The 21,606-nt window shown below is 40.0% G+C and overlaps 2 protein-coding genes across 2 annotated transcripts; one reads left to right on the top strand and one right to left on the bottom strand.

Annotated features, from left to right (window-relative positions):
- Positions 1-6,727: 6,727 nt before the first annotated feature.
- LOC139938205 (monocarboxylate transporter 12-like) lies at positions 6,728-12,708 on the bottom strand. The gene is made up of 4 exons (XM_071933604.1): positions 12,516-12,708; positions 10,085-10,228; positions 7,716-8,561; positions 6,728-6,861 (listed from the first exon to the last, which is right to left on the bottom strand). The coding sequence occupies exons 1-4, from the start codon at positions 12,706-12,708 to the stop codon at positions 6,728-6,730; spliced, it is 1,317 nt and encodes a 438-aa protein (XP_071789705.1).
- A 3,584-nt stretch (positions 12,709-16,292) lies between these two features.
- LOC139938968 (monocarboxylate transporter 12-like) lies at positions 16,293-21,606 on the top strand. Its single transcript, XM_071934654.1, has 4 exons — positions 16,293-16,485; positions 19,637-19,780; positions 20,203-21,048; positions 21,411-21,606. Exons 1-4 carry the CDS (start codon positions 16,293-16,295, stop codon positions 21,548-21,550), a joined length of 1,323 nt encoding a protein of 440 aa, XP_071790755.1. The 3' UTR covers positions 21,551-21,606.

The following is a 21,606-nucleotide window of genomic DNA, read 5'->3' as shown; positions in this document are numbered from 1 at the left end:
TGCACTCGTCAATTGATGCTTTACGAAATTAAAGCGAACTTCATGGTAGGATTGTTCCGTTAATAACGACCAATGTAACGGAAAATAGTTTATCCAAAGGCCTTTGATGTCAACGGCTAATATGACCTGAACACCTTTATATACGGTATTCTGATAATCAGTCTATCCGCACCGCTGTTTTCGATTTAGTTCAGCTTACTTTTATACACTGTCAAACAAAAGTTAAAACCTCTAGGTAAATTTGAGGGGGTGTTTTACTTGTTGCGCCCTGACTGGACTACACCAAATTGTCAGGCAAAACTAACGATTCGTTTGATATGTATTTTACATTATGGGAGACATTGTGCATGTCTCTCTAATGTGGAAAGTAATCTGCGTGATTTCGCCATTTTGTATAAAGTTTGTGTCGGTCGTGTTTACTGAAGATGCATAGGGTTGGGTTGAGTGTGCATGGTAAAACCGTGTTTGACACAACGCGTACGTGTAACGACAGGGCCAATGGAGCACATAGCTTATTGCTGTACATGCATGGGCGTCAATCAGGGGGGGACCAGGGGGACATGTCCCCCACCTTACGGAGGGTGGGGGACACAATATCAAATCCCCCCCCCCCACCTTTTTGACGACCTTTATCATGAAGCCCAATTTTTGCACTGTGTAAGACGAAACCCGGTGTCCCTATATGGGCATTAATCCTGTGGGCAAAGGATGACACAATATCCCCCATCAAAATTGGCCCTAGATTGCATCACAGAGCATCTAAAATGCAAAATTTTCCTGGGCCCTTAATCGGGCCCGCACCCCACGCCGTAAAGGCTTCTCACACGCATGCTCCATCGTTGACAGATTTGCACCTCCCCCTTGAAAGAGTGGAAGGGACGTGTACCCCACCCCACCCCACCCCATTTTCGAAGGGTGGGGGACACAGTATCAAATATTCCCCGTGTCGTTTGACCACCTTTATCATGAAAATCGTATTTTGCACTGTGGAACTGTGGAGCACTGGAACACAATATTTACACAGCTCATCGTTCTGTTTCGTTTGCCATTTGGCCGCTAAAAGGCCTAAAGATTGCACCACAGAGCATCTAAAAAATACAAAATTTTCCCGGGCCCTTGAGCGGGCTCGGACCCATGCCGTAAAGGTTTCACACTTACGTGCTCACTCTTTGACAGTATTTCCCCCTAAAACTTGGTTCATAGATCCGCACTTGAAGATGCTGTCAACCCAAAAGGTTCTACTGCTGCTCACATTTTACAGATGTTCTGCACTGCAAAAACGTTGGTCAAATCATTTGTTGGGCAAAGTAACTTCAACAATTATTGGTCGATAATTGCCCAACAAAACCAGTAGTTGGTGTTGTTGGGCAAACATTTTGTTTGCCAATTTTTTGTTTAAAAAGCGGAATAAAAGTTGGGCAAGTGTTGGGCAAATAATTCGTAATCTGAATTTATCATAACTGTTGGTTACACTTTTGCTTATTTATTGGTCAACTTTTTTGGTAATTTTAATTAATTTTGATTGTTGGTTAAAATAATGCACATTAGTTGGTCAAAATCATCCAATCATGCGCACTACGATCAAAGAGTTGCCCAAAAGTTGGGTATGGTATAAAAAACATAACGATATTTTCCAACATGGCGAGTGGAGGAGTGGCTGTGACGAGCGGGGTTGTCCAGTAGATATAGATCCAATTTGAAGGTTAGTTTTTAACTAAATATGAAGTTGTGTTTTCTATTCAGTCGTACATAGTCGTGACAGTTGCAGAGGGAGCAACACAGTGACACAAGTTGAATTAGTTTCAGTTTTTTGTTTCAGTTTTATCATGCCATTATGTGCAATGCCGGTTGTGGCATGTATGCGTGTGCTTGCGCTGCAACTGTCACGACCGTGTACAACTGAACAGGCAACAAACTGTATTTAGTTGAAAACTAACCTTCCAAAGCATCTACAAACCACTGAGCACCCTCTCGATTTTGAGAGAGATGTCGAGGTCACAGCTCACTACCGTTTGCCAACGTGGAAAAGATATTTTCTATGCCTGGTTGTATGACGTATCACAGGAGAAACTGTAAATCAAAGGGTTAAATATATTCACCATTTGTTGGATAACACCGAAAAGGGTTAAATCATTAATAAAATCATCGCCCAATAAGTGTGTTATTGATAATGTATTAAATACCCAGAAAATGGGTAAACAAAATATTACCCAACTGTTGGTTAGCAAAATATACCCAACTATTGATAAGGAAATATTACCCAATTATTTGGCAATCAGAGTGCCCAACTTTGATGGGTAATATTTTGCCCAAAAGTTGGAGGAGTTCACTATTCGCCCTTAATTGGGTAAAAAGTTGGGCATTTTTTTACCCAATTTTTTTACAGTGTGTTCCGTTCTGTATGCCTCTTATTGGCCTAAGTTGAAGAAACTGTCAACAGATGTAGTCGAATGATTGGCCTAATTCGACTCGTAACAAGTGACTGCTCGCGAAATGTAGCGCTGTATTTATACAAAACTTTGGTAGTCCCACTACTGGATTACTGCTCCCCGGCCTGGTGGGTGTACCTCACCAAGCATGTCAATAATCCTTGAATCTGTCCAACGTAGGGCTACAAGGATGATTTTAAGACAAAGGTGCCAGGAGCAACCCTACGAAGATCGCCTTCAATCGCTTGGACTAATGTCTTTGTACAATAGGGGACAATGTATGAACATATTCTTTTCTTAACTTCTTGTCAGCCCTTATAAACTGCTCACAAAAAGTAAGGAAACTTTTGTCAATCCAGTATATTTGTTATTATTTAATACTCTCTTTGAATATGGTATATATCATTACAAAGCTGAACTGTTCCTCTTCAAAATGATACCACAATTGCAATGTTTACATGTTGCTGGACTTGACCACGTTAATGAGAATGAGACAAAGTCACAAATCAAATGTGCCAAAATTAGCAATTTTGTGTTACCGTGTGAACAATCAAATTGACACTGTAATTCAAACAAGCAAGACAACTTACTGATCTTAATACACTTTATTGATACAAGAAGTTCAGTAACGAGTGGATGATCCGAAGGCCTTGATGACAGCCTGGCACCTTCTTCTCATGCTGCACAAAAGTTTTGTGATGCACTGATGATGAGGGATGGCGTTCCATTCTTCATTCTAGGGAACCTGGTTAGGTCAGCCACAGTTGATGTGTTAGTGGTTCTGCGGCGGACAGCGAGGCCAAGCTGTTCCCACAGATGTTCCATGGGATTCAGGTCTGGACTGTTAGCGGGCCAATCCATCCGGTGCACCCCAACATTGTTCAGGTAGTCAGTCACCAGTCGGGCTCGATGGGGGCGAGCGTTGTCATCTTGAAAGATGGCATTTTGGTCCAAGAGTCTGCAAGAATAGGACTGCATCGGCTGTAGAATATCGTCTTGCAAATACCCATCAAACAAGGTGTTTTCAAGAGATCAGGGTTAATTGTGTCTGATGAGCTCACTGGTGCAAATCTTTGTGTAAACCATTAATGGTTCTGAAAAGCTTGATCGGTTTGATTATTGAGCATTACCTATTGACCATTTAGCACAGACAACGGTAATTTGGGCACATTTGATTTGTGACTTTGCCTCATTGTTATTCGTGTAGCCAAGTTCAGCAACATGTAATCATTGCAAATGTGGTATCATTTGAAAGAGGAACAGTTCAACTTTGCATTGATATATACCATATACAAGGAGAGTACTAAATAATAACAAATATACTGGATTGAAAAAAGTTTCCTTAGTTTTTGTGATCAGTTTATAACATGTATTTTATGTAAAATGTACTTGATTATTTTCATGTTAACTGTCGTCACTTAGATTCACTTACATTCTACCATGTCAATCCTAGGGTCAATGCATTCAAATTTTGTGGACTTGTTCGAATTCCTAAAACATTTTCTGAGCTTGATCGTGATCTGCGTAACTGTCTTGTCACTGAGCCTTTTAACGTTTTCAAATGTAATTTACGTGACCATTTTAGTTCTTAGGGTTAATCTGTTATTGCCAATCTTCTTATACTTTGCTTGGTTTGTTTCTTAATAATTATATGGGTGATATTTTGTTTATCTACCAGCGTTCAGTTTTGGTCTATTGTCACTATCTTGCCATAATGTTTGTGCCAGCTCGGTGTTTCATTATTTTAATTTGCTGTAGTGTTTTGTACTTTTATATGTTATTATCTCTATTTTTTAAATTCATCCTTTTATTTTCTGTATTTTTATAAACATGTATGTTTTTTGTTGGAGGGGTCTGGGAGGGCACATCGCTTTGATGACAGTTTTTAAAACTTTTGCCTTACCCTGGACGGCCCCTGCCAACAAAGAATTATGTCCGAAGATTTAAAATAAAATAACATTAAAATAAAAAATATCCTCACATATACACAGCGATCCAGCCATGAAGACCGCCATCTCAAAAAGTGTCAATTGAAGAGACTGGGGAAAAAGCGTGTAAAGCAGCCAGGATCATCCATTTTGAAACGACGCATACAAGTGACCGATGACCTTGTACAAAATTCTGGGATACTACAAATTCGTTATTGACCTTCGCAGTGCAAAAACACCTTCTATTATCAAAATACCGTATTAAAAGGTGTTCAGGTCGTAGCCGTTGACATTATAGCCTACCAAGACCTTTGGATTAAGTAGTTTCCACTACGTCTCGGTGTTGATTAAACTTAAACTGAATAACAATCCAAGAATGAAGTTCGCCATAATATCGCAAAGCATCAATTGACGATGGCACCAGAGAAGAATCAAACAAGAGATCAAAAAACTGTGATCTGCCGGACACGGCCTAACATGAAAAGAGCCGCTATACCACGGCATGGTCTCGACGGTTCGAATAGTTATGCTCTGCTCGTCTTTTCTCCTATATAGCGACACCATGCAATGCTACGCTTCAAATAATACTCACAGTACAATAAGACATGAACATGATGGCATGAACATCAGCAACATCTGGCAACCTCTACTCACACGAAAGAACCGCCAAAACCATCCCCGCTCCAGCGAACTTATTTAACACTGAAACCAACCAATCCTAGCAAGACGGTCATAGCACACTAACCGAAACGGCAAACAGTACTTGACTGTCTATTCTCAGAGCTTCTGAAGTAGACCACATCAACACTAAACTTGAAGATAAATACATCACATAATAGGGATAAAGTTCCGTAAAATGGATAAACATTGTTATGGTAAACATCAGAGGTTGCCTCATTGGTAAATATCCCTTAGGTTTTTATAATTATAATGATTATAATGATAAAGACAACATTGCTTTCGGTTTTCACTGTAACTTACAAAAGGTTGCCTGTGGCTGATTTCACAAGGCACAAAACCTTAATTGCCAAGAAAGGTGTGATGTCACAATACAAAATCACTGTGGCAAACAACCCATCCTAAAGTGGGAAGAATCTTAGTCCTTTGTGAAATCGTGCCTTGAACATTTATGCGCTGTAAAATGTGGGGAGAGGTAATTTTCCAACGATTGGTCCTAAACAGGTTAAAGTCACCTGGAAATAGATTTTTGTTTCTTCTTTCAAACATAAGAGTATATGCTTACGAACAATAAAACAATTTTTTTAGTTATTGTTTGTCACGATTTAAATGTTTAAAAAATATATAAAGTTGTTTGGGGGGCTGACTCCGCCTACCCCTTTTGGACGTCAATCGAGGCAGACTTTGCCTGCAATGCGTATAGTAAAACACACGTGCAAAGTACATGTACGTCCAAGTCGTGAGTTGGTTCATTTCAAAAAGTGTGTTTCTGCATTCAGCAGCAATACACCTGGTCGGCATAGACTGTGCAAGTCTCGCACGTAGCGAAAACGAGAACTTAATTCGAAAAAAAGTATATTTTTGTACAAAACCAAATTGTATTGAAATTGTTATTTTAAAAAATTCTTAAAGATTATTATTTTTAACGTACTTTTTGTATAATTATTATTTTAATTCGTGTACATAGAAATTGTTTTGTTTAAATTAACGTGACAATTACACATTTATCGGGACGAGGATTGCTGTTCGACATCGACCTGGATGGTTTTTCTAATAAACCCCGTTTGTGAATCACGTCCAATTGGTGCGATCATCACATAGGTACAGCGATAATGGGAACGTCAATTGGGTAATATTCTTAATTGTTTAGAGTAAACCGGAAACTGGAGGTCAAGTTTTTTTTTTTTAGTTTTCTTCGTTAATTTGTTGAATCGATTTTACTTTTCTGTTTTCAATCACTTATTTTTACATTCCCAAGAACATATTCACTTTTTAGAGTCATAACTTATGTTAAACTAAAATTATTGATAGAACAAAATCTCCCCAACGTAAAACTCCATTAGGTTGGGACCACAATGGTCCCGGAAGTTCAATTTCTCGCGAGACTTGCACAGTCTATTGCCGGAAAAAAAATGAACGTACAAACTCACGACTTGGTCCGTACATGTACTTTGCAATTGTGTTTACTTTACGCATTACAGGCAAAGTCTACCTCGATTGATGTCACGAACAGCGCCCTCTCGGGTCGGGGTCTACTCTTAAATTTGTAAATAACATAAGAACTGATTTTTTAAAACCTTAGTTAACTGTTTATTAACATTCCACTCATCAAAACACATATATTGGTGAAAAAAGCTTGATTTTGAAAAAATACCACTTCCAGGTGACTTTAACGGAGAGTGTTCCTCATTGCTATGACTTAGATGAACTGCGATGGCTTTGCTGCCTCCAATGTAACCACAGTACAGCAGCAACAGTCAGTAGTTGGGCACCAGCCATGAGACTGAAAGCCACTGTGTAGTCTCCAATGGTGTCATAAATCAAGCCTGGTGGACACAAAAAAAAAACATTTAAAAAAACACACGCAGATTTAGTGATAAAATATTGGCGGCAGAGAAAGCCTATATGTATAAACTTTTTTGGAGGAGTTGTGCCATTGATGCAAAGATGTGTTCCAATGAGTCGATCACTTGGTCAAAGACTTTTGTGTCGGACTGGACTCGAAGTCGACCATCTGGACTCGGACTAAGACCAGCTGGACTCAGATTTTGACTCAGAATTTGACCATCTTGACTGGACTTGGACTCTCCCTTTGTGACTCATGACTGGGACTCAACACAAATGACATTCAGTGCAAGGACTCAACTAAACAGTCCCAAAACTTCGACAATGAGGACTTCTCTGTTTCGATGGCACAATCATGAATTTTGCCTCAGTTTATGAGGAGATATCTGGCTAGAAGGTTTTCGCATTTGTGGCCTTTGCCAAAGTTTTCAGAATTGCTGCCTCAACTGTAGTTCGACATGATTTTATCTGAAGGATCGATCAGCGATGACCAGGCCAGACATAGTTCCCAATGTAATATCTCAACTCTGTGGTAAATTTGTTGATTGTGTTATAAACCCAATTATCACCGGTCGTCCTTATAATTTTAAATGAGACTTCAACAACATTATAAATACACGCATTTACCTTGTCGGGACATTGTCTTTAATGCGAAACAATGTCCCGAGTGTTGAACGACAAAGATAAAAGCAGCAACGGTTTGAGCGCGACCTTTTCATTATACAATGAACTTATTGAAAATGAAAGTTTTGTTCCAAAAAAATAGTGCTGAATTTGGCAACGTAGTTGCAGTTGTTAAAGTGTTATCGCTGCAAAGAAATGAATATGAACTCACCTGGAAAATACAAGAGGAGGAGTGATGTCGAACCAGATGCAACTCCTAACAATCCCATTGCATGCCCCATCTGTTCTTTACCGAATACCTTCTTAGTGGCAACATCTATGAGTACCGAACTCAGTGAGAAGGCGTTTCCAAACACGAAAGCATTCGCAATCATCGCCCAATATGATATCAACCATGGATCGACAGCATAATAAACGGCAACTAAAAGCTGAGCTATAGCAAGCCATGTGTATGTGCTAACAACCTGCACAGAATCAACCAACGGACTAATCACAACGCAAGCTGTCAGTCTTCCAATTCCATAGGACACAATAAATTGCGATGCGTCTTCCAGTGTGAAATCCTTATACACAGTACTGTACTGAACAAAATATATTATCCAAGCAGAATATGTCATTCTCCACACGCATACTGTAAATACAACCAGCCAGAAAGATATGGATGAAAACAGACCAAGCCGGAATGTATCTCTAAAAAATGAGTAGATTGTGGTTAAACAAGAACAGCTAAAGCGGTTGTTTGGTTGCACTTTGTCGTTTAAAATGGCCTCTTGGTCTTCAATAGTGCGAGCTGCCTCATAGCCATCTTGACTTAAAGGTGCAGCAGGTGAGATAGTTAGAGCTCCACAGACACCGAGGTGTAATAACAGTCCTCCTAGTAGAAGCATTGTTCCCCTCCAGCCGTAGGTATCTAGAAAGAGCTGTATCAAGGGCACGACGGCCACGAAAGCAAAAGAGGCGCCCAAACCCGCCATGCCATAGGCTAATGTGATCGATTTATTGAAGTAGTTTCCAATCAAATTCTTTGTTATGACTCTTGAGATGCCGAGCGCTGGTCCTGGATAGTAAAAAAGTAAAACACACATTTTCCCAAGACCATCAGTAAATAATGTCACTAGAGAAAACAGTCAGTTTAATTAACACAATATAATAATTATAACCAACGGTTCTTTTCAGAACCACCCCAACTCATTAGAGATAGTCATTACATGGTGTTACGGCAAACCTTTTTATATCGTATTTCCACCATGCAAAGTTTCAAATCCTACTTAAATTAACATAAATTAAACGGGAATGTTCCATTTAGGAATTAGACATTGTTTGCATGAGTCAATCATTTTGCAATTCACAATTTTTCCAAGTAGGCACCGGTGTGAGATGCAATTGTGTTCGCCATGCAATACTGTCCGCTCCGGACAATTTTGCGCATGCAATCGTGTCCGGGGCTTTGCATAGTGCCCGGTCACAGCGCCCTCTTTTGACTTAAATCGGGAACAGCAACTACAAAACTTCCTTTCTGTTCCAGATTGCTGTTCTTATTTCACATGTAAGACCGAGTTGTAATAATTCGGTAACACATGTAAGACCGAGCTGTAATAATTCGGTAACTAGTATACGTCTATTCCCCCTCGGGCCTGTGGATGACCAGAAGAGGGGCCTATCTGGTAACTCAAAGTCCCTCTGGGGAATAGACGTACACTAGTTACCTCATTGCCAGTCCATATGTGTATATTATAACACACCTCCAGCTCGTTTTGTATTCTGATTGGCTGAAACACGGTCACGTGGGATGAACTAATATACGCTAGTGATCACGCGTGCGTTTTTTTGCGGAAATAGTCCCAGAGCGGGCAATAGTCTTTGCAAATAGTGCCCGCGGTATTAGCGCCCTCTGGTGACTTGAACCGTGAACAAACTACAGAATTCCTTTTTCTGTTCTTATTTGACATTTTAAGACCGACCTGTGTTATAAAACACATATTGACTGACATAATTCGGTAACTAGTGCACGTCTATTCCCCCTTGGGCCTGTGAGTAACCAGAAGAGGGGCCTATTTCCCTCGGCCTTTGGCCTCAGGAAATAGGTCGCTCTTCTGGTCACTCAAAGTCCCTCGTGGGCGGGAATAGACGTATACTAGTTACCGAATTATGCCAGTCAATATGTTTATATTATTTGAAACTGTTCAAAAGTTTTCTGAGTAGAATTGTCACACGCTTCGCTAGGACTGGTTGGAAAGATCGAAAAAGTGAACCCAAAATCTGTCCTCCGTCAAAGAAATATTTTGCTTCCAAGAATGTTTTTCTTCAATTCCACAAAATATGTTTCCGTTCTCTAAAAAAACATATTCCCTCAAAATAGGCTAGTTTCCTTTAGCTACTCTCGAAATACCACATTTCGTGGGAACGAAACATATTTCAAAGGGAGTGAAATAACGTTTTGAGGAAACGAAATTACGTGAGCGAACAAAACACTACGGTTAAAATATATATTTGGTTTGCGGTAAAACCATGTGTGTATCTACTTTGGCTTGACCAATTACTTAAACGTGTCTGTACAAGTTGTTTATTGACTTGAATCACCTGTTACTACGACGAAGACGGAGATGGTAGCGTATAAACTGGGCAGAAATGATGCAACTGCCATGGAGCTACCAGCGACTAATCCACTGATTGTCAATACAGTCCTGGCGCCAAATCTATCTTTTAGTGGAGTTGCTAGGATGCCTAATAGGAAAAAGAAATGTTGTCAAAACAAAGACTTGAGAAAGGAACGGTCATGTTGAACACTATAAAACATCGGATCAAGTTATTAAGGTATGATATATTATATTTGATTTATTATTGATTATTTTTAATTGCCACGAGTAACTGCGAGTTTTTATGACGTCATAATTGTTTTATCTCTGCAAGAATCATGCACGGAATTTCATGTTAGGCAATTAAACGGTGTAGACATTCCATTTAGTTGTGCCGATAGAAATGAGGTGTTCTTTAAATTATGTTATTTTGAGGACCTTTACGATGATATTTAGATTATAAAAGGTCCATTCCGTGTTTCATGAGTTGTTGAGACATCTTCAACGATAATTGTTTACCCATTTCGACTGGGCCTACTGTAACTGTGGGCCCACATGAATCACGGGTGCAGGATCAGCAGGGGCCCACATGGGTAAACCATATTGTGCTCCCAGGGGAAGTTTGGTATACCCACTCTATGGTATACCTCTTTGATAAACTCCCAAACAATCCTCAACATATCGCCATCAAAATGTGTGTCATAATTCAACGCGGTTGGTAAGAACACCAAATCCTCGACGAAAACATTATTGGCTGTAAGGCCAACACTACGGAGCCCCTAGAGGGAGATTTAAAAATAAATTAAAACAAAATTTATCTCGAGCGCACGAGAAAATTCGGGATTCCTGGAGGCATTATTTTCACACACACCTTGAAATAGACCTTTGAAAATGTAGATGCTTCTATTAAGTGCGAAACAACGTATATTCGTACGTACAAATTGAAATTTTTCAACAATCTATAAAAAGTTACTAAAACCCCCATGGGTCGGGTCAAGATAACCATGGTTGTGTTCCTCTGACCATCTTTAAAAGAACCTTCAAAATTAGGTAATCAGAAATGTCTATCTGTCCGTATATATGCGTACGCTGCCAATAGTGAAAAGTATTAATTTTGTACGTAAATGTCTTTACTTTTCAAAAATCTTTCAAACAGTATACTAAAACCCCATGGGCCGGTTGCCAAGAATGCCTGGGTGAACCGTTCCTTGGATTGGAACCCCCTCTTTAGTTCTGTACGTAGCTGTGGTGCCCAGCCCTTAGGGGTCGATGTCAAACGAGTAACTGGTCCTTGTTTGACATTCAAACCAGTAACAAGCTATAGTCCTTGTTTGACATTCGAGAAGTAGGATTTGAAACTTTGCATGGTGGAGATAAGATATAGAAGAGTTTGCGGTAACACCATGTAATAACAATCTCTAAGTGAGTTGGGGTGGTTCTGAAAACAACCGTTGGGTTAACTCGACGTTTCGATCAGTATGCTCTGATCGTCTTCTGGAGAATGCTGGATGCTTAAGTACTAGGCGGTGGATCAGCGGTGATGCACGAAGGCGGGAAATATAGGCGGGAAATGAACTCGATGATGCGTGGTGAAACCTGTTGTGGAGCCTTGGGAGTTGTGTGGGGGGTGTGTGCTCACTAAACCGTGTCAGTAGGAACAAGCACAGGGGGCAGTGAGGGTGTGGGGCCTAGGTGACTGAGGGTATAGATGACCCAAAGCAGTCTAATGGTTGGGGCCTAGGGGGTGACCGTGGATATAGAAGATCCATTGGTCGGAAGAAGGGGGAGCCAGATGTCGCTGATGTGGAAGCCGATGTCTTGGGGTACGGTGTCATGCTTGTGGATCTCGATGGCCTCTCTAATGAAAACCGGTGTGTTTCACGTGTGTGATGTGATAGTAATGGGGGCGTTGCGATGGAACGGGCTGCGTTCAGAAACCCAAATTATGTCGCGCGTACGAGATTTCGTGCACAGGAGATCATTCTTTTTAGATGTCCTTTTAGGGGCTCCGCGCGGTATCCCCAGTTCAGGAGAAACGATTCTTTGTGTAGAATGTCCAATATATAGACCATGTGAACCTTGTTTAGAATAAGTGTGACCTGGTAATTTCTTTCAGTATTCTGGCAGGCAAGATACTACACTGGTCCTAATGGGAATTTTGACATTTTGTGTCATAATTTCCACATAAAACCAAGAATTATGAAAGTAAAAGCTGCTCAAGTTTTGAGATGTGCCCCCTTTCATCATATCCAATTTGGTTAGAATTGGACAGTGCAATCTCCATACAATATAAGATTTTATGTTTTCTTTGATTTAGCTGTGTACAAATCATGCCTGCAGGAAGTCCAGGCTCTGTGGCTCTTTTGTAAACATGTGGTGTCACAGGTCACATCGTCTATTGCAACAGGAATAGAAAGTAAGCTAATCGAACTCACCTGAGATTTGTGCACCTGCGTCTACAAAAGCAACCATCCAGCCAATTAACCAAGTCGAAGTGAGGAACTGTTCTTGTAAGGTTGGTAACATCATACCAAGACCTTTCAAAGTAGTACTCACCGCTACCTTGGTTGTAAATAAACCCAACACAGCGATCCAACCATGAAGACCGCCATCTCGTAAAGTGTCCATTGAAGAGTGGAAAAAGCGTGTACAGCAGCCAGGATCATCCATTTTGAAACGACCCTATCCAGTCAAACAGAGACTTTATACACATAGTTCCGGAATACAGCGCTACCAAATGTTATGTGTGCTCCCTATATGTTTGGCAAGCTGTAATCCATTCAATTAAAAAATCAACACGGCCTTCGCAGTCCAACAATCACAGTATTCAAGTGTTCAGGTCGAAACCGTTGTCCCGTAAAGACTTTCTTAACAAACTACTCCCTCCCCCCCCCCCCCCAAAAAAAAAAGGATTGGTAATTGTGCTCAAAATAATTGTAAGTGATCAATGTAGAGATGTTGATAGTTTTTTTTCAATAAAATATTTAAATTTGATTTCGAGACCTCACAATTTGATTTTGAGGTCGCGAATTCAAGCATCTGAAAGCACCCAACTTAGTGTGACAATGGTGTGTTTTTTCGCCCATTAATATCTACCAACTTCGCCGATCAATTGAGTTTAAATTTTCACAGGTTTGTTATTTTATGCATATGTTGAGATACACCACGTGACAATCGCCAAAGGTGTCCAGTGTTTTTAACCTGCTAAGAAATTATTCAATTTGAACGACGACAAATGCTAGAAACAGTATTAAAACAGATAGTGGTGACCTTTTTTAACAACTTGACTTTCTGCGGTTTTCTTTTTAACAGATTTCCTTAGTATATGTTTAACATACATTGACTGTTAGGTTTTTGGAACAATGATAATTTTGTAAAGAATAGATATAAATACACAAACTTTATTTCTAAATATTGTGGGGGGAAAAATTGTTTTTTGCTTGGAAAAATATCAGTTTAGTTAACATACCTTATAACAAAACGGCACAGAAGTTCTGCAGTTTATGTTTTTTTTTCTATTTACAAACAGTTTTATTTAAAGGCCGTGCAATCTTTTGGTAAGAACTCAACATAAATTGAAAGTTGGTTTTCTTTCATTATTCTCTTGCTTGTTCGATGACAAATCGAGACCAACTTTTCACTGGTTTGTTATTGAATGCATATTTTGCGAAACATCAAGTTAGAATTATACTGGTCTTTCACTATTACCAAACGTGTCCAGTGCCTCTATTTAAAATGTAATAACAATAAAGGGAGGATACATGACAAACTGGAGAAAAGAACAATTTAATTCACGACGCATGACGAGTTTCCAAAACAAAACCAAGAACTACACGAAAGTATACAGTGCCAACACACATCGGTGTAAATTGGTAAACAAAACAAATGAATATTCTCTCTCCCGCCCGATGCAAATTTAACATATATTAAAACGAGAAAGTGTTGTTCAATTTCTAAACCTGCCACTGCATGCGAAAATTCTGTCAGAAAAGTTTTTACATAATCCGCTAAATAAAAAATATGTGAGTATATTGAGGTCGTTCAGCAGTGGATGGCCTGGGTGACCTCTCTTGCCCAATACACATTGTAATAACAAAGAAGCTATTCTTCATATTAACCAGAGTGTAACAATGGAAGGCCGAGGGTTCGGGAATGAGTTCTTTCAGAGAGTCTCTCCTACAGTAAAGATGCATATCGGTTAACTTTGTCGAAATACTTTGGTTCAAGAACATTTAGGAAAGTTTGAAACACATCAAACGAAAATTTTGAGTAATGAACAATTTTACAGAGTTTCCACTACCTTTAACTGCTCTATTCCCATAACCGTATGTTTCCGTTAATTTATGATGGCCATATTTCAAAAGATGATCCAGACTACTTTGGGCCTGTTTTTGCACTCGTCAATTGATGCTTGCGATATTATGGCGCGCTTCATCCTAGCCTTGCTCAAGGCAGTCGAATTATTCACTCCGAAAAAAGACCGCCGCTGTATAAAAACCCACCCGTACTCACTGTGCGTAAAACCCACCCGTATTCACTGTGCGTAACATCGCACGACACGATGCCCCCGTACACTATCCGCATGCGGCGGCCGTCAGGCCGACAGCCTTGTAGGATCTGTGTTGAAGCCACTGACCTCATTACTATAATAGGCGAAGAGTTCCCACGGTCAGCCCATTACCATAATGCCCGCGAAAGACGAGACATGTTTACCTCACACACCACCACCACGGACGCATGATAGGGTCCAAAGGTCGTGATAAGGGAAGTGCGTGATTGGACGTCAAAATTAATAATTCATTTGCCTCACATCCTGTGTTGTCTGATAGGTCTGACGAACGATATACATATTCATGAGCTGCATACTAGCATATCCTCGAGCCCCCCCAATTTCGTCCACTATTGGAATTTTTTCAATACAACACATTAAAACGGGAAGATACCGATCCGACAAGGCTGTCGGCCTGACGGCCTCCGCATGCGGTTAGTGGTGTACGAGTGCGATGACTTGTGTGAACAGTATTCGTGCGATGTGACAGTGTGTATACGGGTGGGTCATTCGGTGTGATCGCACACACCATGCACAGGGTATACGGCGGGTGGGTTTACAGCTGCGTCTTTTCGGAGCGAATAATGCGACTGCCTTGAGCAAGGCTAGCTTCATCCTGGGATTGTTCCGTTAATTACAACCGATATAAAATGGAAAATAACGGCTAAAATATGACCTGCCGTCGATTTCACAAAACTCTTCCTAACTTAAGACTAATCTTAGGACTTAGGACGAGTCCCAACCCTGCACTGTAGCATGCAGACCTTAAGATTAGTCCTAAGTTAACCCTTTACACGCTATCGGCGACCACAGTCGCCGAGCGTGTTTATTCCCTGCGCGCTGTCGGCGACTCCAGTCGCCCAGCAGTACTGCAAGTAAATAGATGAGGAATTCTGGAAAACTATTTACCCCTGACCCTCATCCAGCTGCATGTATCTAGCTGTACATGTATGCAACGATATTTCATATGGAAAAAACGATCTTTTGTCCCAAATTTTCTCACAATTTCCGATCAAAAAGCTGTACGCTAAGACAAAATGCGGACACAATGGACGTCCATGCAGCATTTCTGGCAAATTTTCAGGACTCAGACTCCGGAGAATCAGACTTTGAAGAGCCTTTTTCGAGAGATTCTGATGTGTTGACAATGCTGTATGTGTAATATGTACTGTGTATGTGTCGAGGATAACGATGTACATGAACATGGCAATGGGTTGGATGGCAGCAGCGATGGGTCTGGATCGGACGATGGCCCCGATAAAAATCGACAGCAACTAGGCTTGGCGGCCGGTGATAGAATACTGGTAATGAAAGAAGCGTATCTCGGTTATTCTTTATCCAAAATGTATGTGCATTTTAGTAGCGCCACACAGGAAATTCAGCACCAGGGGAATACTGTGTGTACAGCCTCGTAGCGTGCTAAGGGTTAAGTACTCTTCCTAACTCCAGATAAGACGAGTCCTAACTCTTTGTGAATACTCTTTGTGAATACGTTCTAAATGTATACGGTATTCTGAATAATAACAAGGTGTTGTGCACTGCGAAGGTCATTACTATTGAATTTGTAGTGTCCTGGATTGTGTACCAGTCACTGGAAAACTGTTGTAGGCGTCGTTTCACAATGGCTGACAGTAGCTGCTGTACACGCTTTTTCCACTCTTCAATGGACACCTTCCGAGATGGCGGTCTTCATGGTTGGATCGCTGTGTTAGGTTTATTTATAATCAAGGTAGCGTGGAATATTATTTCAAAAGGTCTTGGTATGATGTTACCAACCTTACAAGAACAGTTCCTCACTTCGACTTGGTTAATTGGATGGATGTTTGCTTTGGTAGACGCAGGTCTACAATTCTCAGGTTAGTTAGTATATGCTTACTGGTGTTTACGGGTTGTGCATGCAGACTTTTTTCAGGGGGTTGGGTTTCAAAACTACAGCAGAAACATCTTTTTCGTCCAGGGTTCTCAGCCAAACGGGCAAAAACCTCTTCAATGTCTTTTAAACTAACTCTTTCTTTTTCTTGTCACCTAAACCGCATCGATTTGGACACAAACTTTGCTTGACAGAAGGGAAACAAAAAAGGGTTTAGTTTGCTCTTCTTAAATTTGTGTTTCTTCTCTGGCGTTTCCCCCAGGAAACTCGGAAAAACTGAACCGAAATATGTCGACCCTATTTTGATAAAACAGTTTGTATAAAGTATTTTGTCTTAAAGGCAGTGATGGACACTATTGGTAGTTACTCAAAATAATTATTGGCATAAAACCTTACGAGTAATGGGGAGAGGTTGCTATAAAAAAAAACATTGTGAGAAACGGCTCCCTCTGAAGTGACGTAGTTTTCGAGAAAGAAGTAATTTTCCACGAATTTGATTTCGAGACCTCATGTTTCGTTTGAGGTCTCGAAATCATAATGGATAAACTGTCTTAGGTATTTATGAATTGTTGTTACATTTTCCTTGCATGGGGTTATTAGTTCCTGTGATATCCACAGACTTTATTGTTGGAATTTGAACAAGTTTCGTGTGTACAACAAAGCCGTTGACAGGAAAAACATAAATAGACTTGAATTTTGAAACCAAAGTATAGTTCAGGGGTCAATGTAACATAAGGTGTTGTGGTTAAAAATAAATTTAAAAAGAAATCAATAAAAAGGGGCCTCACTTCACTTGGTGAAAATTTAAAACCGATGCGAAAATTTAAAACCAAAAGGGCCGGTGACAACACTGATCGAATTGCATCAACTCAAAATAATACAAAACAAACTACTCATGAACTACTCAGAACTCATTTACAATCTATCATCGGAAAGTTCTTCAAAAGTATTTATATATAACTCTATGCAGTTTTGTCAACTTAGAAAATGGCCGCCTGCGCGCATGCCGGAGCGCGTATATAGGCCAGTGCGCACTCTAGTTCTAAGCTATAAACTGTGGGGTTTTTTTTAGGAACGCGCGTCAAGATTTCTATCGCGCGACCAGACATGGGACCCCCAAAATTACATATGACCATTAGGATATACAAGTCAGTGCTGTGACTACACTGGTCGAGGCTGGTCAGCGCTGAACAATTTAAACAAAACGACCAGCACTCGTGCATAGTCACAACTTTGCCGACCGGTACTTTTTTGTCAGACAGTGACAAACAAATCTGACGATCATTCATCATAGACCGATTTATCTTAGACATGGACCCAATAACTGATATTGACCATTTGTGATCGAAGTCAGTGTTGTGACTACATATGTCGGGGCTGGTCAGCGCTGAACAATTACAAAAACAACCGACCAGCATTCAGGCGTTCTTACAACTTGCCGACCAGTCTTTTTTTCTCCAGATGTTTTCTATTCAATGTAATGGAAGCCCCAAACACTCTCCTGCCCTGCCGTGGGAAAAATGATAAACATTCCCAATGAGATCCTCTATATTAATCCGCACGTTGCTGCATATCTAGGTTTATTAAAACCATGGAGGTCGAAATAGTTCTACCTCCATGTTAAAACGCACTTGGCCCAAAGTCATATAATAGAGCTGCATACGCAAAAAAAATGCTGAGAGGCAATGGACACATTGGTAGTTATTTTGTGCCAAAGACCAGTAGACTCACTTGGTGTATCTCAACATATGCATAAAATAACAAACCTGTGAAAATTTGAGCTCAATTGGTCGTCGAAGTTGAGAGATATGAATGATATAAAAAACACCCTTGTCACACGAAGTTGTGTGCTTTCTGATGCTTGATTTCGAGACCTCAAATTCTAAATCTGAGATCTCGAAATCAAATTCGTGAAAAATTACTTCTTTCTCAAAAACTACGTCACTTCAAAGGGATCAGTTTCTCACGATATGTTATACTATCAACCTCTCCCCATTACTCGTTACCACGTAAGGTTTTATGCTAATAATTATTTTGAGTAATTACCAATAGTGTCCACTGCCTTTAAGCTAAAAAATCATTGCTTTTAGTAAAATTACCCGCCAAGACTCCACTTAATTGCTATAAAGTAAACAGCAGCTAAATATTAGTCACAACCAGTGTAGCCAGTATGTGTAGAATAAGCAATCTCTTTTGTGTTTAAGCAAAATATGTTGTGCTGAATCAGCTTTACAAAATTGACCCCTTGACACTATTTGCTGTTGTACGTGGTCACGAGCAATGGAGAGCTGCTGATAGTATAACACATTGTGTGAAACAGCTCCCTCTGAAGTATTGTAGTTATTGATAAAGAGGTAATTTATCATTCAAATATTAAAATACTTGTTCCAGCCGTTGCTCTCGACCAATAGGAATTAAGAAACTGTCTTATAATCACACTGGTGTTATATCATCCGTTCAAACACCCCCATGTGATGCCCTCTCGACCACTCATAATGGATAAACTGTTTTAGGTTTTTATAAATTGTTGTTACATAAACAGGCACTCATTTTGCTTGCATGGGGCTATTAGATCCTGTGATATCCACAGATTGTATTGTTGGAATTTGAACAATTTATTTTCATGTGTGCAACAAAGCCGTTGACAGGGAAAACATAAATAGACTTGAATTAAACCAGAGTATAGTTCAGGGGTCACTGAACAATATAGGTGTTGTGGTTAAAAATAACTTTAAAAAATAAAAATAAAAAGGGCCTCACTTCACTTGGTTGAAGTGAAAATTTAAAACCGATTCGAAAATTTAAAACCAAAAGGGCCGGTGACAACACTGATCGAATTGCATCAACTCAAAATAATACAAAACAAACTACTCATGAACCACTCATAACTCATTTACAATCTATCATCGGAAAGTTCTTCAAAAGTATTTGTGAAAACGAGTTGTCTTGGTACCAAAGGGGGTAAACTCGAGTGAATGGGTAGTGTCTGCAAAAAATTGAGTGGAATTTAACCAACGATGAATTGTAAAATTACTGATGGTTTAGATGTTTAACATCCCTTCTAATTATTTTGGATACCACCTTATAGTGTCACGAGTTCATTGAGTCTTATTACAGACGTTTTGTTCCCCCTAAAGGCATCCTAGCAACTCCACTAAAAGAGAGATTTGGCGCGAGAACCGTGGTGACAGTGAGTGGATTGGTCGCAGGTATCTCCATGATTGCTGCATCATTTCTACCCAGTTTATACGCCATTACCTTAACCCTTGCCGTATTAACAGGTAATTGAATCGATGCAGAATGATCTTGTGTACAAAACAAAATATTATGTTTAATAGTTTTGGGGAGACTTCATATACGAATACAAACAATCCAATGCTGGCACCAGCTAAACAAATCGTAAAATGCAAATTAAGTGGGTCGATGAAACCATGTTTTGTTTTTCTTAAATAAGGAATAATCCTATCGTGAAACTTCATCTGTACTTGTAGTTGGATACAATTTTTTAGGTAAACTTCATGAACACCGAAGTGTCCGTCGAAAATTTCAGGTATGAAAACAAATCATCAGTGTTGTGATCAAAAGTTTACCTAAATTGTAAGGAATAATCCTGTTTTATTTATTGATTTGTGAATTGACTGTGTTTTGCCTGTTCAACTTCTTTTACGATTGGTTGTTAAATACTGTGTGTTTTACTCTTCAGGACCGGCTGTCGGCATCTCGTTCATCGTAACGAAACATCTGGTTGGAGGCTACTTCAGTCAATCCATCACATTGGCCTATGGCATTGCGAGTTTGGGCGACTCCTTTGCATTCGTGGCTGCTGTGCCTTTGATACAGCTCTTTCTAGATATCTACGGCTGGAGGGGAACTATGCTACTACTTGGTGCATTATTCTTGCACCTTGCTGTATGTGGAGCTCTAATTAAACCAACTGCTGCAAGATGCAGTCATAATGGTTATGAGGCAGCTCACATGGACGAAGACCAAGAGGCCATTAAGAACGACAAAGTGGTACCAAGGAGTTGCTTTAGCTGTGCTTGTTTTACCACACTCAACTCATTTGCTAAAGATACATTCCGGCTTGGTTTATTATCATCACTATCTTTCTGGCTTGTTGTATTTATAGTGTGCGTTTGGACAATGGTTTATATGGCTTGGATAATATACTATGTGCAGTACAGTACTGTGTATAAAGATTTCACACTGGAAGACGCATCTCATTTTATTGTCTCTTATGGAATTGGAAGAACAGTAGCTTGCATTGTGATTTGTCCACTGATTAATTCTGTGCAGGCTGTCAGCACTTACACGTGGCTTGCTATAGCTCAGCTTTTAGTTGCCATGTATTATGCTGTCGATCCATGGTTGACGTCTTATTGGGCGGTGATTGCGAATGCTTTCATGTTTGGAAACGCTTTCGCAATGAGTTCAATACTCATAGATGTTGTCATTAAGAAGGTGTTCGGTAAAGAACAGATGGGACATGCACTGGGATTGTTAGGAGTTGCATCTGGTTCGACATTACTCCTTCTTTTATATTTTCCAGGTGAGTTCATGTCCTTGTCTGCAGAGATAACACAAACAATATTGCAAGAAAGTTTTATAATTCTGCACATTATTCTGTTGAAACACAACTTTGATGTCTAACTGTCAAACCAAACAAGTCCAGATGGTCCAGATCAAGTTCTGATGGTCGAATCCGATTCCCAGAGTCAAGATGGTCGAATATGGGTCCATATACGAGTCCAAACAGGGGGAGGGCTAAAGGTCAGATAAGTCCAAGTCAAAAGGCATACAACTCTGGACGGATGCACAATCCCCCAATATAGTTCACATAGGGTATCTGCCCTCGACACTACTTATATATCTTCTATGTGTATGTTTTCTTTATGCTTTTGTATCCACCAGGCTTGATTTATGATACTATTGGAGACTATAAAGTGGTTTTCAGTCTAATGGCTGGTGTACAATTACTGGCGGTTGTTGCTGCACTGTGGTTGCACTGGAGGCAGAAAAGTCAGCGCAGTTCATCTGAGTCAAAACCATGATTGTCACATCAAAGAGGAACACTTTACGTATACCTCTTAATTGGGATCAAGGATTG

This window comes from Asterias amurensis, chromosome 6, assembly GCF_032118995.1.
Source record: "Asterias amurensis chromosome 6, ASM3211899v1".
Taxonomy (NCBI): domain Eukaryota; kingdom Metazoa; phylum Echinodermata; class Asteroidea; order Forcipulatida; family Asteriidae; genus Asterias; species Asterias amurensis.
Note: the sequence above shows the minus strand (reverse complement) of the source record. Positions and strands in the feature narration are given on the sequence as shown.

Coding starts and splice junctions, on each gene's coding strand:
- LOC139938205 (XM_071933604.1), bottom strand. CDS start 12,708: ATGGACACTTTACGAGATGGCGGTCTTCATGGTTGGATCGCTGTGTTG. Junction 10,229..12,515: donor CGCAGGTGCACAAATCTCAG/GTGAGTTCGATT, acceptor TTTTCCTATTAG/GCATCCTAGCAACTCCACTA. Junction 6,862..7,715: donor CCTCCTCTTGTATTTTCCAG/GTGAGTTCATAT, acceptor TGTGTCCACCAG/GCTTGATTTATGACACCATT.
- LOC139938968 (XM_071934654.1), top strand. CDS start 16,293: ATGGACACCTTCCGAGATGGCGGTCTTCATGGTTGGATCGCTGTGTTA. Junction 16,486..19,636: donor CGCAGGTCTACAATTCTCAG/GTTAGTTAGTAT, acceptor TTCCCCCTAAAG/GCATCCTAGCAACTCCACTA. Junction 19,781..20,202: donor AACCCTTGCCGTATTAACAG/GTAATTGAATCG, acceptor TTTACTCTTCAG/GACCGGCTGTCGGCATCTCG.